The sequence below is a fragment of the Papio anubis genome, chromosome 2, assembly GCF_008728515.1.
Source record: "Papio anubis isolate 15944 chromosome 2, Panubis1.0, whole genome shotgun sequence".
NCBI classification, from domain to species: domain Eukaryota; kingdom Metazoa; phylum Chordata; class Mammalia; order Primates; family Cercopithecidae; genus Papio; species Papio anubis.
Genome location: NC_044977.1, coordinates 18,254,822 through 18,273,421, shown reverse-complemented (window position 1 = coordinate 18,273,421; position 18,600 = coordinate 18,254,822). Strand labels below are relative to the sequence as shown.

General features: G+C 37.7%; 1 protein-coding gene and 1 long non-coding RNA gene across 2 annotated transcripts in view; one reads left to right on the top strand and one right to left on the bottom strand.

Moving 5' to 3' along the window:
* The window catches only part of LOC108584442, a 47,800-nt gene that overhangs the window by 9,406 nt on the left and 19,794 nt on the right, over positions 1–18,600 (top strand). The window contains exon 2 of the long non-coding RNA XR_001899514.2: positions 4,267–4,356. This is a non-coding gene — a long non-coding RNA (uncharacterized LOC108584442). The remainder of the gene's footprint in view (positions 1–4,266; positions 4,357–18,600) is intronic.
* On the bottom strand, positions 14,017–18,501 carry LOC101017311 (olfactory receptor 5H2). The gene has a single exon (XM_021933961.2). It carries the CDS (start codon positions 16,850–16,852, stop codon positions 15,890–15,892), a length of 963 nt encoding a protein of 320 aa, XP_021789653.1. The 5' UTR covers positions 16,853–18,501; the 3' UTR covers positions 14,017–15,889.

Genomic DNA, 18,600 nt, shown 5'->3' with positions numbered 1-18,600 from the left:
TAAAGGAGTATTGAATTTTATCAAATTTTTTTTCTGCATCAATTCAAATGATCATGTGGGCTTTGTCTTTTATTCTGTTGATATGATGTATCACATCAATTGATATGCATATGCCCAACCATCCTTACATCCCTGGGATAAATCCAATTTGGTCATGATGAATGATCTTTTTAATGTGATGTTGAATTTGGTTTGCTACTATTTTGTGGATTTTTACATGAATGTTCATCAGGAATATTGGCCTGTAGTCTTCTTTTTTGGATGTCTTTGTCTGGCTTTGGTAGCAAAGTAATACTGGCCTTGTAGAATGAGGTTGGAAGTATTCCTACCAGCTCTATTTTTGGGGATAGTTTTAGGAGGATTGATGTTAAGTTCTTCTTTAGATATTTGGTAAAATTCAGGAATGAAGCCACTGGGTCCAGGGATTTTCTTTGCTTGGAGACTTCTTATTACAGCTTTAATCTCCTTACTTGTTATTGGTCTTTTCAGGTTTTGGATTTCTGCATGGTTCAATCTTGGTAGGTTGTTTGTATCTAGGATTTTATCCATTTCTTATAAATTTTCAAATTTATTTATATATGCTTACTCATAGTAGTCCCTAATAATCATTTGCATTTCTGTGGTATCAGTTGTAATGTCTCCTTTTTTCATCTCTGATTTTATTTATTTGGGTTTTCTGTCTTTTTTTCTTAGGTAGTCTGGCCAATGGTTTGTCAATTTTGTTTATCCTTCCAAAAAACCAACTTTTCATTTCCTTGATTTTTGCATTGTTTTCCTTTTTTCTGTTTCATTTATTTCTGCTCTAATTTTTATTGTTTATTTCCTTCTACTAATTTTGGATTTGGTTTGCTCTTGCTTTTCTAATTCTTTAGGATGCATTTTTAGGTTGTTTATTAGAAGTTTATCTATGTTTTTGTAGGTAGGCACTTATGACTATAAACTTTCTGAGTACCAATTTTGCTTCATCCCATAGGTTTTGGTATGTTGTGTTTTCATTTTTACTTGTTTCAAGAAAATTTTCAATTTTCTTCATTGACTTACTGGTCATTCATATACATATTGTTTAATTTCAATGTGTTTGTATAGTTTCCAAAGTTCCTCTTGTTATTGACTTCTACTTTTATTCCATTACATTAAGAGATGATACTTGATATTATTTCTTTTTTAAAAAATTCTTTGAGACTTGTTTTTTGCCATAACATATAGTTTATCCTTGAGAGTGATCCATGTGCTTAGGAGAATAATGTGTATTCTGCAACTGTTGGATGAAATGTTCTGTACATACCTGTTAGGTCCATTTGTTCTATAGTGCAAATCACATTTAATGTTTCTTTGTTAATTTTCTGTCTGAAAGATCTGTCCAATGCTGAAAGTACAATGTTGAAGTCTCCAGCTATGGTTGTATTGGGGTCTATCTCTCCCTTCAGCTCTAGTAATATTTGCTTTATATATCTGGGTGCTCTAGTGTTGACTGCATATGTATTTACAGTAATTATATCTTCTTGCTGAGTTGACATCTTTATCATTACATAATAACTTTCTTAGTACCCTTTTACACTTTTTGCCTTAAAATCTATGTTGCCTGATGTAAGTATAGCTATTCCTCCTTTTTTGTTTCCATTTGCATGCAGTGTCTTTTTCCATCCTATTATTTTCAGTCTATGTGTGTCTTTATAGGTGAAGTGTGTTCCCTGTAAGCAACAGATCATTGGGTCTTTTAAAAAAAAATCTATTCAGCCACTATATATCCTTTGATTGGAGAGGTTAGTCTATTTATATTCAATGTTATTTTTCATAAGTAAGGTCTTAATCTTGCCATTTTGTTATTTGTTTTCTGTTTTTTTTTTTTTTTTGGTGGTCTTCTCTTCTTTTCTTCCTTCTTGTTTTCCACTTAGTAAAGGTGAATTTTCTTTGGTGGCATGTTTTAATTTCTTGATTTTTATTTTTTTGTGTATCTTGTATAGGTTTTGTGACTTGAGGTTGCCATGAAGCTTGCCAATACTATCTTATAACCCATTACTTTAAACTAATGATAAATTAACACTGATCGCATAGGCAAACAAATAAATCATCAAAGATAAACAAATACAATTCTACACTTTAACTTCATATCTCCACTTTTCAACTTTTTGTTTTTTCTATTTATATCTTATTATACTGTCTATGTCTTGAAAAGTTGTAGTTATGATTATTAATCACTTCATATTTAGTCTTTCTATTCAAGATGTGAGTAGTTTATATGCTACAATTACAGTGCTGTTCTATGTTTCTCTGTGTACTTACTATTACCAGTGAGTCTTGTATCTTCACATGATTTCTTATTGCTCATTAGTGTTCTTTTCTGTCAGATTGAAGAACTCCCTTTAGCATTTATTATAGGACAGGTCTGATGTTGGTGAACTCCCTCAACTTTTATTTGTCTGAGAAAATCTTTATTTCTCCTTCATGTTTGAAGGATATCTTCATTTTTTACATTATTCTAAGATAAAAGTTTTTTCTTCGGCACTTCAAATATGTCATGCCACTCTCTCCTGGCCTGTAAGGTTTCTACTGAAAAAGTCTGCTGCAGGACATATTGGAGCTGCACTGTATGTTATTTGTTTCTTTTTGCTGCTTTTAGAATTTTTTCTTTCTTCTTGACCTTAGGGAGTTTGATTGTTAAATGTCTTTAGGTAGGCTTCTTTAGGTTAAATCTATTTGGTGTTCTATAACCTTCTTGTACTTGGATATTGATATCTTTCTGTGGGTTTGAGAAGTTCTCTGTTATTATCCCTTTGAATAAACTTTCTACCCCCATCTCTCTTTTTACCTACTCCTTAAGGCCAATACCTCTTAGATTTGCTCTTTTAAGGCTGTTTTCTAGATCTTTTAGGCATGCTTCATTCTTTTGTATTTTTTTTTTCATTTCATCTCCTCTGACCATGTATTTTCAAATATCCTGTCTTCAAGCTCAGTAATACTTTCTTATGCTCGATCAGTTCTGCTATTAAGAGATTCTGATGTAATCTTTATTATTTCAGTTGCATTTTTCAGCTCCAGAATTTCTGCTTGATTCTTTTAAATTATTTCAATCTCTTTGTTAAATTTATCTGACAGAATTCTGAGTCCTTTTTTTGAGAGTTTTCTTGAAAATCATAGCGTTTCCTTAAAGCAGGTATTTTGAATTCACTGTTTGAAAGGTCACATATCTCTGGTTCTCCTGGATGGACTCCCAGTGCCTTACTTAGTTTATTTGGTAGGTCATGTTTTTCTGGATTGTCTTGAAGCTTGTGGATGTCTTTCAATGTCTGGTATTTATTATTGTCTTTGCAGTCTGGGCTTATTTGCACCCTTCCTTCTTGGGAAGACTTTATGGGTATTTGAAGGAACTTGGGTGTTTTAATCTAAGTTTTTGGTCACTATAGCCATATCTGTATTAGGAGGCAATCCAAGCAAAGTAACACTGTGATTGTCACAGAGTCAAAGAGGTAACACCTTAGTGGTCTTGGATAAGATCTGGAAGAATTCCCTGGATTATCTGGTGGAGACTCTTGTTCTCTTCCCTTACTTTCTCCCAAACAAATGATGTCTCTGTCACTGTGCTGAGCTGCCTGAAGCTGAGGTTTGGGTGACATACACCACTGGGTCTGTGCAGGGTTAGACCTGAAGCCAGCACAGCACTGGGTCATACCCAAGGCCCATGGTAACCACTACCTGTCTACTGCCTATGTTCACTCAAGACCAGTGAGCAGGTGGGCTTTGCAGTGAGCAGGTGGCAAAGCCCTCCAGTATTCTTTCCTTTTCTTCAGAGCAGCAAGTTTCCCTCATCCACAGGTGGATTCACAGATGCTGTGTGGGAGCCAGGACCTAGAGTCAGAAACCTTAAGAATTTACCTGGTTCTCTGTTCTTCTGTGGCTGAGCTTGCACCCAAGCCACAAGACAAAGTCTTTCTCACTATTGTCTCTCCTTTTACAATCAGAGGGGTCTCTCCTCGTGGCTACTAGTGCCCCAGTCCCATGATGAGTACTGCCTGGCTACTGCTAGTGTTCAATCCAAACTGAAAGGCTCATTAGTCAGCTTGTGGTGAATGCTCCCAAGTCTGGGACTCTCCTTCAGGGCAGTGGGTATCCATCTGGCCGATAAAGGACCAGAAATGCCATCCAAGAGTCAAAGTCTAGACTCAGAGACCACAAGATCCTGCTTAGTACTCTATCCCACTGTGGCCGAACGGGTACCTAAGTTGCAAGACAAAGTCCACTTTATTCTTCCTTTTTTTTCTCAAGCAGAAGGAGTGTCCCACTGTAGCCACCACAGCTGTGAATGTAATGGATCACACCTGAAACCAGCTCATCTGTGAGTCTTACCCAAGGCCCATGGTGAGTACTGCCTGGGTACCACTGATGACTATTCAGGGCTCAAGAGCACTTTAGATAGCAAGGGAAGAATTCTGCCAGGACTGGGTTCTTCCCTTCAAGGCAGCGGGTTCCTTTCCGGCCCAGGGTGTATCTAGAAATGTCATCCAGGAGCTGGGGCCTGGAACTGGGGCCTCCTGGTGCCCTATCCTACTCTGATTGAGCTGGTATCTAAGTTGCAGATCAAAGTCCTGTTTACTTTTTCCTTTCTGCTCCTCAAGTGGAAGGAAGGAGTCATTCCTGGATTTGCAGTCATTCCTCGATCTGCAAGATCTGCAAGAATGTGCAACCTGGGGTTGGGGGAGGAGTGCCACAAGCACTTGCTTGGTCACCCTAGCTGGCGTCTCCCTAGGTTGCATGCCCCTCAGGTCCATTGGCTCTTAGCCTAACACAGCAGTAGGACTTGCCCAGAAATTATGGTCCTTGTGGCCTAGACTGCCTCTCAAGTTTATTTAAGCTAACAGAGCACTTTAGACTGTAGTGTCGAGGCTTGCCAGAACTCAGGTACCAACTGTTGGGATGAGCAATTCCCTGCTGGCTATGACTGGTCTAAATGTTTCCTCTGTGGGCACTGAGTTCTGCCTGGTGTTGCTTTGCCCTCTGACAGGCCAGCACAGAGTTCCAATGAAAAGTCCCACAATCAGTGTTCTCTCCCTCCCCTAAGCACATGTATCCTCTCTCCTTGTATGTGAGGGGTGATATCAGCAATTCAAAACTGCGTTTTCTACCCTCCTTAGCGTGTCTTTCAATGATATGAAGTTGTAACCAGATACTATGATTACTCACCAGAATTTTGGTTCTTATGAAGGTGCTTTTTTGTTTTGTTTTGTTTTTGCTTTTTTTGAGATGGAGTCTCGCTCTGTCACCCAGGATGGAGTGCAGTGGTGCGATCTCGGCTCACTGCCAGCTCTGCCTCCCGGGTTCACACCATTCTCCTGCCTCAGCCTCCCAAGTAGCTGGAACTACAGGTGCCTACCACCATGCCCAGCTAATTTTTTTTTGGTATCTTTATTAGAGATGGAATTTCGCCGTGTTAGCTAGGATGGTCTCGACCTCCTGACCTCATAATCCGCCTACTCGGCCTCCCAAAGTGCTGGGATTACAAGCGTGACCCACTGCGCCCAGCCTGAAGATGTCTTTTTAAAGTGGATAGTTGTTCAATTTGGTGTTCCTTTTGAGAGAATGATCACTGGAAGCTTCTATTCAGCCATCTTGCTTCACCTCCTCCATAGGTGAAATGTTTTGAGAAAATTCTTCCAAAGCGTGATTGCAGCTATACAATTTTTTTTCTGATAAACATAGATCCCTCTTGTTAACCTTACTGAAATGAGACAATAGAGTTTTGATTGGCTATCATCAGTCAATAGTAATTCCCAAGAAAAAGTATTTTTAAAATACCACAATACTTCATCCTTTGCAACAGATGTCCTATTGAATTTTACATCTAACTGTCAAAATAGTGAGGAAAGGAAAAAGCAGAGGCTGGAAATTCCAAATTCCCAGGCTTAGAACAATGCTGTTATTCTAGTTTTTATTGCTGTTTGCATTTACCTAAATTCTAATAATATTGTTTCTTTGAGCACAGTATAGGATAATTTTGTCAGCAGTCTCATGAGCAGTAGAAGATATTATAAGATGATAAGTAAATAAATATATATAGAGACACAGAGAGAATAAATATATATATAATATAAACATATATATATAGAAAACTATGAATACTTAAATATCAAGATTAAGTAAAAAATACATCTTCATATAATAGAGAGGATTTCTATTGCTATTAGTAGTTCCATGGGGTGCTTTCAACCCAACATGAGCGGTGTTATAGGCAATTGAATGAAATTTCAATGTGATATTATTCTTTATATCTAAATACTCATTAAATAATACATACATATTTCTTTAATTTCTTTTTTAAAAATTCAGAAGAATGTCTTGTCCAAAATGGGGAGGGGGTTTCCCAAGTACATAATTTACCTATTTTCTAATATTCCACTAAATACAAAAATAATGCACTAAAAGGAATAAATCTATAACAGAAATGAGAATGAGATTATATCAGTGGACTAGCAATTTTGGTGAATTTCTTGAGGGCATAAAGTAGTTGGGATTATATCTGAAGGACATACCAGAGCAGATACATTTTTTAACTAGAAATGTACAGGACAAGGCTGCAGAGAAAGTCTGGGCTCTTCAGAGCTCCCAATTGCCTGTTCCATTCCTCCAACCGCCACCCCACCTAAAATAAGACTTGAGATGCTATATGCCCTGTCCATGTATTCGTAGTTTGTTTTCTACCTTCTCATTCAAAGAAAAGGCCAACTGGGTAACTAGACCTTTAAAATGGCAGAAGAGACACCAGATGCTTGTATTAATATTACCAATCTTGTCTTTGGGTCATAACAGTGAACAAACAAGCAAAATATAGATAATTGACTGAAAACCATAAGTACAATAAGAATGTTATAGAGCAATAAAAATCAATAAACTATAAATATATACAATAACATGGATTCTCTGGGGAGTAAAAATAAAAGCAGCTATACTGTAATCCATTAGCTCTGTTTCCTGCTACTTAGCAGGTACCTCTCTGGGGAACAAAAAGAGGGCAAATGATCTGGTCTACTTTTGTGAGTGGAGCTCTGCAAATATGAAATAATGAATTTTGTTTTAAATATGTATATGTTTTGTATCCTTCAATTTTTAAGATTGAATAGCTTCTCCATGATATTTTGTCATATTCTATACAAAGAGCCAATCCTCATGAAAAAGAAAGCAAGAACAATTCACTGTATTCTATGCATTTGTACTGTTGGTTTCTATTTGATTTCACAAATATTTCACAAGTACTTATTTTGGGCTTTCATGTATGTAAGCCACTGAGTCTCCCATAGCAAAAGAAAGAAAGCACAGTAGGACTTCTGATTTGTAATGTAAAAGATCTTTAAGACAATATATAGAAAGCCAAATGTAGCTTAGGAAGATTAAATAAGGAAGGGACCAAGGTGGCAGATTAGAAGCAGCTACAGTGTGTTCCAGACACGGAGAGGAATGAAAGAGCCAAGTGAATATAGCACCTTCAACTGGAATATTCAGGTACTTGCACTAGGACTGATCAGCAAAACAACTCAACCCATAAAGAATAAAGAAAAGCTGGGCAGGGTGATGGCCTTCCCAGGAGTGACAGTGACATGGCACTAAGGGAACACCCACCTCCCAACCAAGGAAGCAGTGAGTGAACGTGCAACCTTGGGAAGTCACACTGCAACCTTTGGATCAGGAGATCTGCTTGTGAGCCCACTCCACCAGGGTCTTGAGTCCGACACCCAGGGCTGTGTAGAGTCTCAGCAGAGTACCCACTCAGGCACACACGGAGACCCAGGAGCTTTACATACAATGGCTCTGAAATCTCCAACTGCAACTCAGGCAAGGTGGAGGTCCATACGTATCCCTAGAAAGGGAGCTGAATCCAGGGGGCCAATCGGCATCAGCATGTGGGCCCTACTTCCATGGCACTTCACAAGATAAGACTAGCTTAGAATTCTAGCCAGCCACTGACAACAGGGTAGAGCCTGACCGAGACAGGACAGAGTCCCCAGAGGAAGGGAACTCCACCATCTTTGCTGTTTGGACAACTCAGCCATTCCGGCCTGCAGGCTTTGGAGAATCCAAAGGGTCCAGACAAGGAAGAGACTGCCCAGCACAGCACAGCTTCTTTAATAAAACACAGCCAGACTATTTCTTTAAGTGGGACCCCGATCCATTACACCTCACTGGGTGGAACCTCTCAGCCAGGGCCTCAAGCCATGCCTGCCCATATTCTTTGGACAGAGCTCTGATCTCTCCCTGGTATAGACTGCCTGGGTGGAGGGGCAGGCTGTCACCTTTGTTTTGACAACTTGGTCATTCCAGCCTGTGGGCTTTGGAAAGTCTAAGCTGATCAAGGCAGATGCAGTTCTCTGGCATGACACAGCTGTTCTGTTGCGGTGTGGCCACACTGCTTCTTTAAATGAGACCCTGATCCATTCCTCTTCGCTGGGTGGATCCTCCCAGCCTGGGCCTTCAGTAACCCCTGCCCATATTCTATGGGGCAAGGCAAGCCAATGCCTTTGCTGTTTGGGCATTTCACCCAGTCCAGCTTGCAGGCCTTGGAGAGCCCAAACTGATCAGGGGCTGAAGGGATCCCCAACACAGCACAGCTGCTCTGCTAAAACACAGCCAGACTGCTTCTTTAAGCAGGTCCCTGATCCTGTTCCTCCTGACTGGGTGAGATCTCTCAACTGGAGTCTCCAGTCACCTCCTACAGGTGCGTTCAGGTTGGCAACATGTCAGTATTCCCTGGGATGGAGCTCCCAGAGGAAGGGGCAGGTTGCCATTTTTGCTATTTTGCAGCCTTCACTGGTGATACCTCCAGGTACTAGAAAATCTGCAGTAACTAGGGTCTGGAGTAGAACCCCCAGCAAACTGCAGCAACCCTAAAGAAGAATGGCCAGATTGTTAAAAGTTAACAACAACAACAAAAACAACAGCAAAACACAAAAATCCCATCCAAAGGTCAGCAACCTCTAATAGTGAAGTTAGATAAGCCCACAATGATGAGAAAGAATCAGCACAGAAACACTGAAAACTGAAAAAGCCAGAGAGCCCCCTTTCCTCCAAATGACTCCAGCAAGGATTTGGAACTGGGCTGAGGCTGAGATGGTGGAAATGACAGAAGAAGGCTTCAGAATGTAGATAAAAATGAACTTCACTGAGCTAAAGGAACACATTGTAGCCCAATGCAAGAAAGCTAAGTATCATAATAAAATGATGCAGGTGGTGACAGGCAAAATAGCCAGTACAAAGAGAAATAGAACTGACTGAATATAGCTGAAAAACACACTACAAGAGCTTCATAATGCAATCACAAGCATTAATAGCAGAATAGACCAAGTGGAGAAAAAAATCTCAGAGCTCAAAGACTATCTTTCTGAAATAAAATAGGCAGACAGACAAGAATAGAGAAAAAAGAATGAAAAGGAATGAACAAAACCTCCAAGAAATGTGGGATGGAATTATGTAAGGGACTGAATCTATGCCTGATTGGGGTACCCAAAAGAGATGCAGAGAATGGAACCAACTCAGAAAACATATTTTAGAATATCATCCAGAAAAACTTCCCCAACCTAGCTAGACAGGCCAACATTCAAATTCAGTAAATGCAGAGAACCCTAGTAAGATACTGCATGAGAAGATCATTCCTAACACACATAATCATCAGATTCTCCAGAGTCAAAATGAAAGAAAAAATGTTAAAGGCAGACAATGAGAAAGGTTACGTCACTTACAAAGGAAAGCCCATCAGACTAACAGCGGATCTCTCAGTGGGAACGATACAAGGTGGAAGAGATAGGGGCCAATATTCAACATTCTTAAGGAAAAGAAATTCCAACCAGAATTTCATATCCAGCCAAACTAAGATTAATCAGTGAAGAAGAAATAAGATCCTTTTCAAAGAAGCAAATGCTGAGGGATTCATTTCCACCAGACCAGCCTTACAAGAGCTCCTGAAGGAAGCACTAAATATGGAAAGAAAAAACTGTTACCAGCCACTACAAAAAACACACTGAAGTACACAGACCAGTGACACTATGAAGCAACCACATAAACAAGCCTGTAAAACACCACGCTAGCATCATGATGACAGAATCAAATCCAAACATAACAATACTAACCTTAAATGTAAAGAGACTAAATGGCCCAATTAAAAGACACAGAATGGCAAACTAGATAAAGAACCAAGATCCATTAGTATGTTGTCTTCAGGAGACCCATCTCACATGCAAAGATACACATAGTCTCACAATCAAGGGATGGAGGAAATTTTACCAAGCAAATGAAAAAGAGAACAAACCAGGGATGGCAATCCTAGTTTCTCACAAGAAAGACTTTAAACCAACAAAGATCAAAGAAAATAAAGAAAGCCATATATAACAGTAAAACGTTCAATTCAACAAGAAGAGCTATCGTAAATATATATGCACTCAATACAGGAGCACTCAGATTCATAAAGCAAGTTCTTAGAGACCTTCAAGGAGACTTAGACTCCCACACAAAAATAGTGGGAGACTTTAACACCCCATACTAGACAGATCATTCTGACAGAAAATTAACAAAGATATTCAGGACCTGAACTCAGCTTTGGATCAAGTGGACCTAATAGATATCTACAGAACTCTCCATCCCAAAACAACAAAATATACATTCTTCTTATTGCCACATGATACTTACTCTAAAATTGATCACATAATTGGAAGCAAAACATTCCTCAGCAAATGCAAAAGAACTGAAATCGTAACAGTCTCTCAGACAATAATGCTGTTAAATTAGAATTCAAGCTTCAGAAATTCACTCAAAATCATACAACTACAAGGAAACTGAACAACCTGCTCCTGAATCACCTTTGAGTAAACAATGAAATTAAGGCAGAAATCAAGAAGTTCTTTGAAACTAATGAGGACAAAGATACAATGTACCAGAATCTCTGGGATGAAATTAAAGCAGATTTAAGTGGGAAATTTATAGCACTAAATGCCCTCATCAAAAAGCTAGAATGATCTCAAGTTAACAACCTAATATCACAACTAAAACAACTAGCGAACCAAGAGCAAATAAACCCCAAAGCTGGCAGAGAGAAGAAATAACCAAGACAAGAGCAGAACTGAAGGAGATAGAGACATGAAAAACCCTTCAAAAGATTAACAAATCCGAGAGCTGATTTTTTGAGAAAATTAACAAAATAGAGAGACCATTAGCCAGACTAATAAAGAAGAAAAGAGAGAAGATTCAAAAAAACACAATCAGAAATGAAAAAGGGGATATTACCACTGACCCCACAGAAATACAAACAACCATCAGAGAATATTATGAACACCCCTAAGGACATAGACGAGAAAATCTAGAGGAAATGGACATATTCCTGGACATCTGCACACTTACGAGACTGAACCAGGAAGAAATTGGATCCATGAATAGACCAATACTGAGTTCTAAAATTGAGTCAGTAATAAATACCCTACCAACCAAAAAAAAATACCAGGACCAGACAGATTCACAGCTGAATTCTACCAGAGGTAAAAAAAGAAAAAAAAAAAAAAAAAGAAGAGACCAGCATCATTCTGATACCAACACCTGGAAGAGATACAACAACAACAAAGAAAACTTCAGGCCAATATCCTTGATGAACATCAATGTAAAAATTCTCAACAAAATACTGGCAAACTGAATCCAGCAGCACATCTAAAAGTTTATTCACCATTATCAAGTAGACTTTAACCCCAGGATGTAAGGTTGGTTAAACACAGGCAAATCGAAACATGTGATTCATCACATAAATGAACTGAAGACAAAAACTACATGATTATCTCAATAGATGCAGAAAAAGCCTTCAATAAATTTCAACATCATTTAATGTTAAAAACTCTCAATAAGCTAAGTATTGAAGAATCAATCCTTAAAATAATAAGAGCCATATATGACAAACCCACAGACAATATCATACTGAGTGGATAAAACCTGGAAGCATTCCCCTTGAACACTGGCACAAGACAAGGTTGGCCTCTCTCACCACTGCTATTCAACAAAATATTGAAAGTTCTGGCCAGGGTAATCAGTCAAGAGAAAGAAATAAAGGTATTCAGATAGGAAGAGAGGAAGTCAAACTATCTTTGTTTGCAGATAATATGATCCTATATCTAGAAAACCCATTGTCTCAGCCCAAAAGCTTCTTAAGCTGACAAGCAACTTCAGCAAATTCTCAGGATACAAAATCAATGTGCAGCAATCACTAGCATTCCTATACACCAACAGACAAGCCTAGAGCCAAGTTGCAAATGCACTTCCATTCACAATTGCCACAAAAAGAATAGTATACATAAAAATACAGCTAACCAGGGAGGTGAAAGATCTCTACAAGAAGAACTACCAAATACTTCTCAAAGAAATCAGAGATGACACAAAAAAAAAATGGAAAGACATTCCATGCTCATGGATAGGAAGAACCAATATCATTAAAATGGCCATACCGCTCAAAGCAACTTATAGATTCAATGCTATTCCTATCATTAGATTCTTCACATAACTAGAAAAAACTATTTTAAAATTCATATGGAACTAAAAAAGTACCTGAATAACCAAGGAAATCCCAAGAAAAAAGAACAAAGCTGGAGGCATCATGCTACCCTACTTCAAACTATCCTACAGGTCTACATTAACCAAAACATCATGGTACTGGTACAAGAACACACACATAGACCAGTGGAATAGAATAGAGAACCTAGAAGTAAGACCACACACCTACAACAATCTGGTCTTCCACAAATATGACAAAAACAAGCAACAGGGAAAGTATTCTTTATTTAATAAGTGGCGTTAAGAGTACAAACCAGCCATATGCAGAAAATTGAAACTGGACTCTTTGTTTACACCATATACAAAAATCAAATCAAGATGGATTAAAGTCTTAAATGTAAAACCCCAGACTATAAAAATCCTAGAAGAATACCTAGGCAATACCATTCACAACATAGGCATGGGCAAAGATTTTATGATGAAGACTCCAAAAGCAATTGCAACAAAAGCAAAAATTGACAAATAAGATCTAATTGAACTAAAGAGCTTCTGCACAGCAAAAGAAACTATCAACACAGGGTAAAGAGACCACCTAAGAATGAGAAAATTTTTGCAATGTGTGCATCTGATAAAGGTCTAATATCCAACATCTATAAGGAACTTAAACATATTTACAAGAAAAAAACAAACAACCCCATTAAAAAATGGACAAAGGGCATGAACACATACTTCTCAAAAGACGTACGTGCAACCAACAAATATATGAAGAAAAACTCGATGTCCCTGATCATTAGAGAAATGCAAATCAAAATCACAATGACATACCATCTTGTATCAGTCAGAATGGCTATTATTAAAAGGTCAACAAAAACACCAGATGCTGGTGAGGTTGTGGAGAAAAAGGAATGCTTATACACTGTTGGTGGGAGTGTAAATTAGTTCAACTATTGTGGAAGACAGTGTGGAAATTTCTTAGAGACCTAGAGATAGAAGTACCATTCAACCCAGCAATCGCATTCCTGTGTATATACCCAAAGGAATGTAAATCATTCTATTATAAAGACACATGCACATGTATGTTCACTGCAGCATTATTCACAGTAGCAAAGACATAGAATTAACCTAAATGCTCATCAATGATAGAGTGGATAAAGAAAATGTGGTATGTATTTATCATGGAATACTATATAACCATAAAAAGGAATGGGATCTTGTCATTTGCGGGGACATGGATGGAGCTGGAGGCTATTATTCTTTGCAAACTAGCACAGGACCAGAAAACCAAATACTGCATGTTCTCACTTATAAGTGAAAGCTGAATGATGAGAATACGTGGACACATGGCAGGGAACAACACACACTGGGTCCTGTTGAAGAGTGGTTGGTGGGAGGAGGGAGAGAGTCAGGAAGAATAGCTAATGGATGCTGGGCTTAATGCCTGGGTGATGGGATGATCTGTACAGCAAACCACCACGGCACACATTTACCTACGTAACAAACCTGCACATCCTGCACCCCTGAACTTAAAAGTTGAAAATTTTTTAAAAAAAGAAGCATAAATGAAGTGCTCATTGTTTTAAGTGAGTGAGCACTCCAGTCCTCTTCCAGGTAAACAGAAAAAGCTTTGCGGATGAAAACTTTATGAAATGGTAACATTTCATACACACCTTGAAGAAAGTTATTATTCCAATTGCAAATGATTTAGAGGTGAGTTGCAGTAGTAGGGGATTCTCTGTGGAGAGAGCTATATTAACAAAAACATGCACCTGACAGAGTAAGGAGTGTACAGAAGTCTCCTAGTAACTCACTTTGGCTGCAACACAGGTTCCATTAAGAGAATCATGGAAGAAGAGTCTCTAGAATTAAACCAAGAAGTTTTTTTGCAAAATATCTCGAACAATTCCGGGTGAATAAATACTAGTTGAGGAACATATATGCATATTACACAATCTGTACAGACATATAAACAAACATATCCATATGTATATATTCATATCTAGATATATGTACCACATATGTATATAATCTGCTAGCAATGACAATCCATTAAAAGTTAATTAAGTAGGATATGACTTAATTAAACTTAAGTGCACAAATTATCTGACAGCATCGTTTAGGAAATAAGAGACTGTAAAAGGATAAGGGAGATACTAACTAGAGTCTTGCAAAACAGACAGGTGAGTTGTTTTAGGTTGGGGACCTGGGTGATATAAACAGGAATGTAGATGAAATGATATAAATAGGAATATAGATGAAATTTTAGTGATGAAAGAGTAAGAGTGGGGGTGACCTGATGATGGATCACTCATAATACAGCAAGAGGATGTAGTGTGAGGAAAGCTAAAATTTAAGGAATTTTGAGTCACAAAACATCCATATTCTTGCTTATTTTGACACATTTCCTAGCCACTCACTGGACACAATGAGATCATATCGTTTTAGCATTATTTGATCTTTGGTAGCATGCATTTAAGGCCACTTTTTATCCACAACAAATGCCAATAATTATGGAAATATTACTGATTTCCTTTTCTCATTGCTTTCATTTTTTTAATTCTAGAAAAATTGATACCATTTACTTTCTCCTCTGGCATTTTTCTTCTCTACATCCACGCTAACTTAACTTTTAAATTATCTGGTAGCTTTCTGAATTCGTTAGCAATGTGAATCTTTTCATGTTTTCCAGTATCATACAAATACAACTGTAACAGGCCTCTGAAGGCATCATAAGTAAAGAGAGGCAACTTGCCTCTTCTTATTACTAATAGAAATGAATAGAGGTAAAAGTATCCTTTTAGAGTTTGGCCTTGCTTGGCAGTTTTAACTCACTTCTTATTTTATGATTGCATTTTCCATTCTATTTATTGCTTCAAGTGATATATGAGTTAAATTCCTATAAGAAGTGAAATTCACCATTTCCAATAGTCTGCAGTAAAAGACCTTTTGAGGGACAGCGGATTCCTGAGATCTTGATCAGCTCAACTAAACACAAACCTGCCACCACAATGCAGTTAAATGTGATGTGTTTCCAGACCATACCATTCTGTCACCTGTATTATATCTCCTACTCAAATACTTTTGAGAGGAACTACAGTGCTTTAACATTTAATGCATTTGTAAAGCCACATGAAGGGTATTTAAACCCGTAAACGTTTTCATTTGTTTTCTGTTTTAATAATCTAATATGACATGAACATCTCGTTAAAATTCCTTGAATGCTTTTGAATAACATATATAAATATTTCAAGGAGTTTATTAGGTATAAAACCTTAAGTCACTCAAATGCTAAAACAATTATAATTACAATAACTTTGAACACTTAACAAAACACCTTATCTAACTGCAAAATTCTTTTTACTAAACATGAGAGATATTACTATGAGATCTAAACATTTCTTTTTACCATTTTTGTGAATGAATCTATTACTTGCTTATTTCTCAGACTGTAGATAATGGGATTTAGCAAAGGAATTACAATTGTATAAAATACAGAGTCTATCATATCTTGGTCATCTGCTTGTGGAGATACAGGGCGCACATACATGAAGAGAAGTGGGCCATAATATAAAGAGACAGATAAGAGATGGGCTCCACAGGTGGAAAAGGCTTTCCTTATGCCTCTGACAGACTTCTTTTTTAGGACTGTGAAAAGAGCAAATGTGTAAGAGTTAAGAACTGTCACAATGGTGAATACTTGAATTGAGCCAGACAAAATAAAAACCATCAGAAAATTAATAGAAGGATCAGTACAGGAAATCATAAACAATGGTATAATATCACAGTAAAAATGATGTATTATGTTGGAATTGCAGAAGGTTAATCTGAATATAAGGACTTCATGAATTAAGACATGGAGGAAGCCACCTAAAAATGAGAAGGCTACCAGCCGTACGCATAGCGAATTGTTCATAATCACTGGATATAGTAAAGGTTTGCATATGGCTACATAGCGATCATATGCCATTGTTGCCAAGAGAAAACATTCTGTAGTTCCACCAAATGCAAAGGAAAAAAATTGAATCATGCATTCAGACAGAGATATCATCCTGTTTTTGGCCAAGAAATTAACCAACATTTTGGGAGTTACTGTGGAAGATATCCAAGCATCAACAAAGGCTAAACTCCCAAGAAATAAGTACATGGGGATGTGAAGTTGTGGATCATTCCAGATAAGAGTAATCAGACCAAGGTTCCACACCATAGTGATGAGATAGATCACCAAGAACACCAAGAACAGGGGGATTTTCCACTCTGGTTGGTATGTAAGTCCTGTGAGAACAAACTCTGTCAGCAATGTTGCATTATCCTGTTCCATGTCCTCATGCGACATCCCTGAAATGAAATGCATTAAATGTAAAAGAGCGCTCACTAAGACTTATAAAGCAAATAGTGAGGGAGGGAAGTTTATAGAAAAACATACTCTTATTATGATACACTTTTAATTTTCTTTCATATTCTTGTAATAGATGGAAACTGTTTTGAGAAATAAAAGAAATCAAAATAAATGCAATTATTTTAATTCTAAAAATGTGATCACATAATCTACTTTTAAAAGGCAGGTGACAGAAATGCATGTAATGTGTGTTAACTGAAGAAAATCACTATTGGTAAGTTTAGAAAAGGAGAGAAGACTTATTTCTTATAAGGGGTTATAGCCTGCAAGGTGGCCATCAAGTAGGCTGGGAAGCATGCCTCTGGCCAAGACCAGAGATGGGCACATCAAAGGAGAAGGGCTTGAGGTAGGAGCTTTAGACTAAATAAGTTGGCTAAATATACATATTCAACAGGTTACAGGAGGATCTATGAGTATTCATGAAAGTGGTCTTGGCACATGCATGTTCAACAAACATGTATGTAACATACAACCCATGTTCACATTGGAGTGGAGAGTTAACATTTAAATGTGTAACAGTTAGGCCCTATGCATCAAAAGGTCTTCTCAGGACATGAAGGCACATAAATGCACTATCTCTGTAAACCAGCCAGAACCAGTCCATGGTCAGTTTTCTTCTGATCTGGAGAAAGTTACTGAAATCAGTCTCTTGTCCAATCAAAGCTGTAGTTATGTCTGTTAGCAGGGGGTTCAGTTACTGAGCATCTGGTGCAGCTGCAAATTGTTTTAATCTTGCTTATCTTGAGGCCAGTGCCTGTTTAGCTGCTAGAGAAAAAGAAAAAATCCTTCTGGCAGTTAGAACACAGTTTATTCTTTAAGTGTAGAGGTGCCTGACTTAAATCTTACCTGGTGTGGCCTTAAGTTCTGTTTATAATTTGGAATTTTATTGTCATAAAGAGTATGTTCTGTCAGTCTTATAATCTGAATCTTAACTTAATACCGGTCAGTTATCATGTCTAAACTGCAAAAGAGAGGAAGTATAACAGGGCACATCTGACTTCCCACCCTGTCATGACTGGGAACTGTTTTTACAATTTTTCTGGAGACCTTTTGGCCAGGAGGGTGTTTGTTCGGTTGATGGGAGGCTCAGGATTTTATTAAGTTTACAAGTGCCTAGTCCATGTGTATTATAATCTTGCAAATAATGAGGATGAAGAAATAGATTCTAAAGCATTCGGAAAGCAGTGGCACTAGTCACATATTTGATAGAAAAGTATATTCAGTGAAGGAAAAAGGAGTCACTTTGTGAGTAGACAGATTGTCATTCAAAATAGAGACTGAGAACTCAGATGCATTGACAAGTTTGCAGTGTGCGCATGCTTTGAACATGTAAGTGAGATGTTTAGTATTACTAATACAATTCTACTAGAGTGATAGAAATAATAACTTGGGAGTCATTGGAGTAGTTGAAGGCATAGTAATGGATGTCTTATCTATTGGAGAGTACATTAAGAAAAGAAAAGCATAACACCGAAAACCCTTGATAGTATAACGACCTAATTTCCTTTGCGTATATACCCAGTAATGGGACTGTTGGGTCAAATGGTAGCTTTGTTTCAAGTTTTTGAGAAATCTCCAGGCTGCTTTCCACAGTGGCTTAAACTAACGTATTTCCATCAACAGTGTATAAGCATTTCCTTATCTCCACAGCCTCGTCAGCATGTTTTGTTTTTTTAATAATCGCCATTATGACTGGTGTGAAA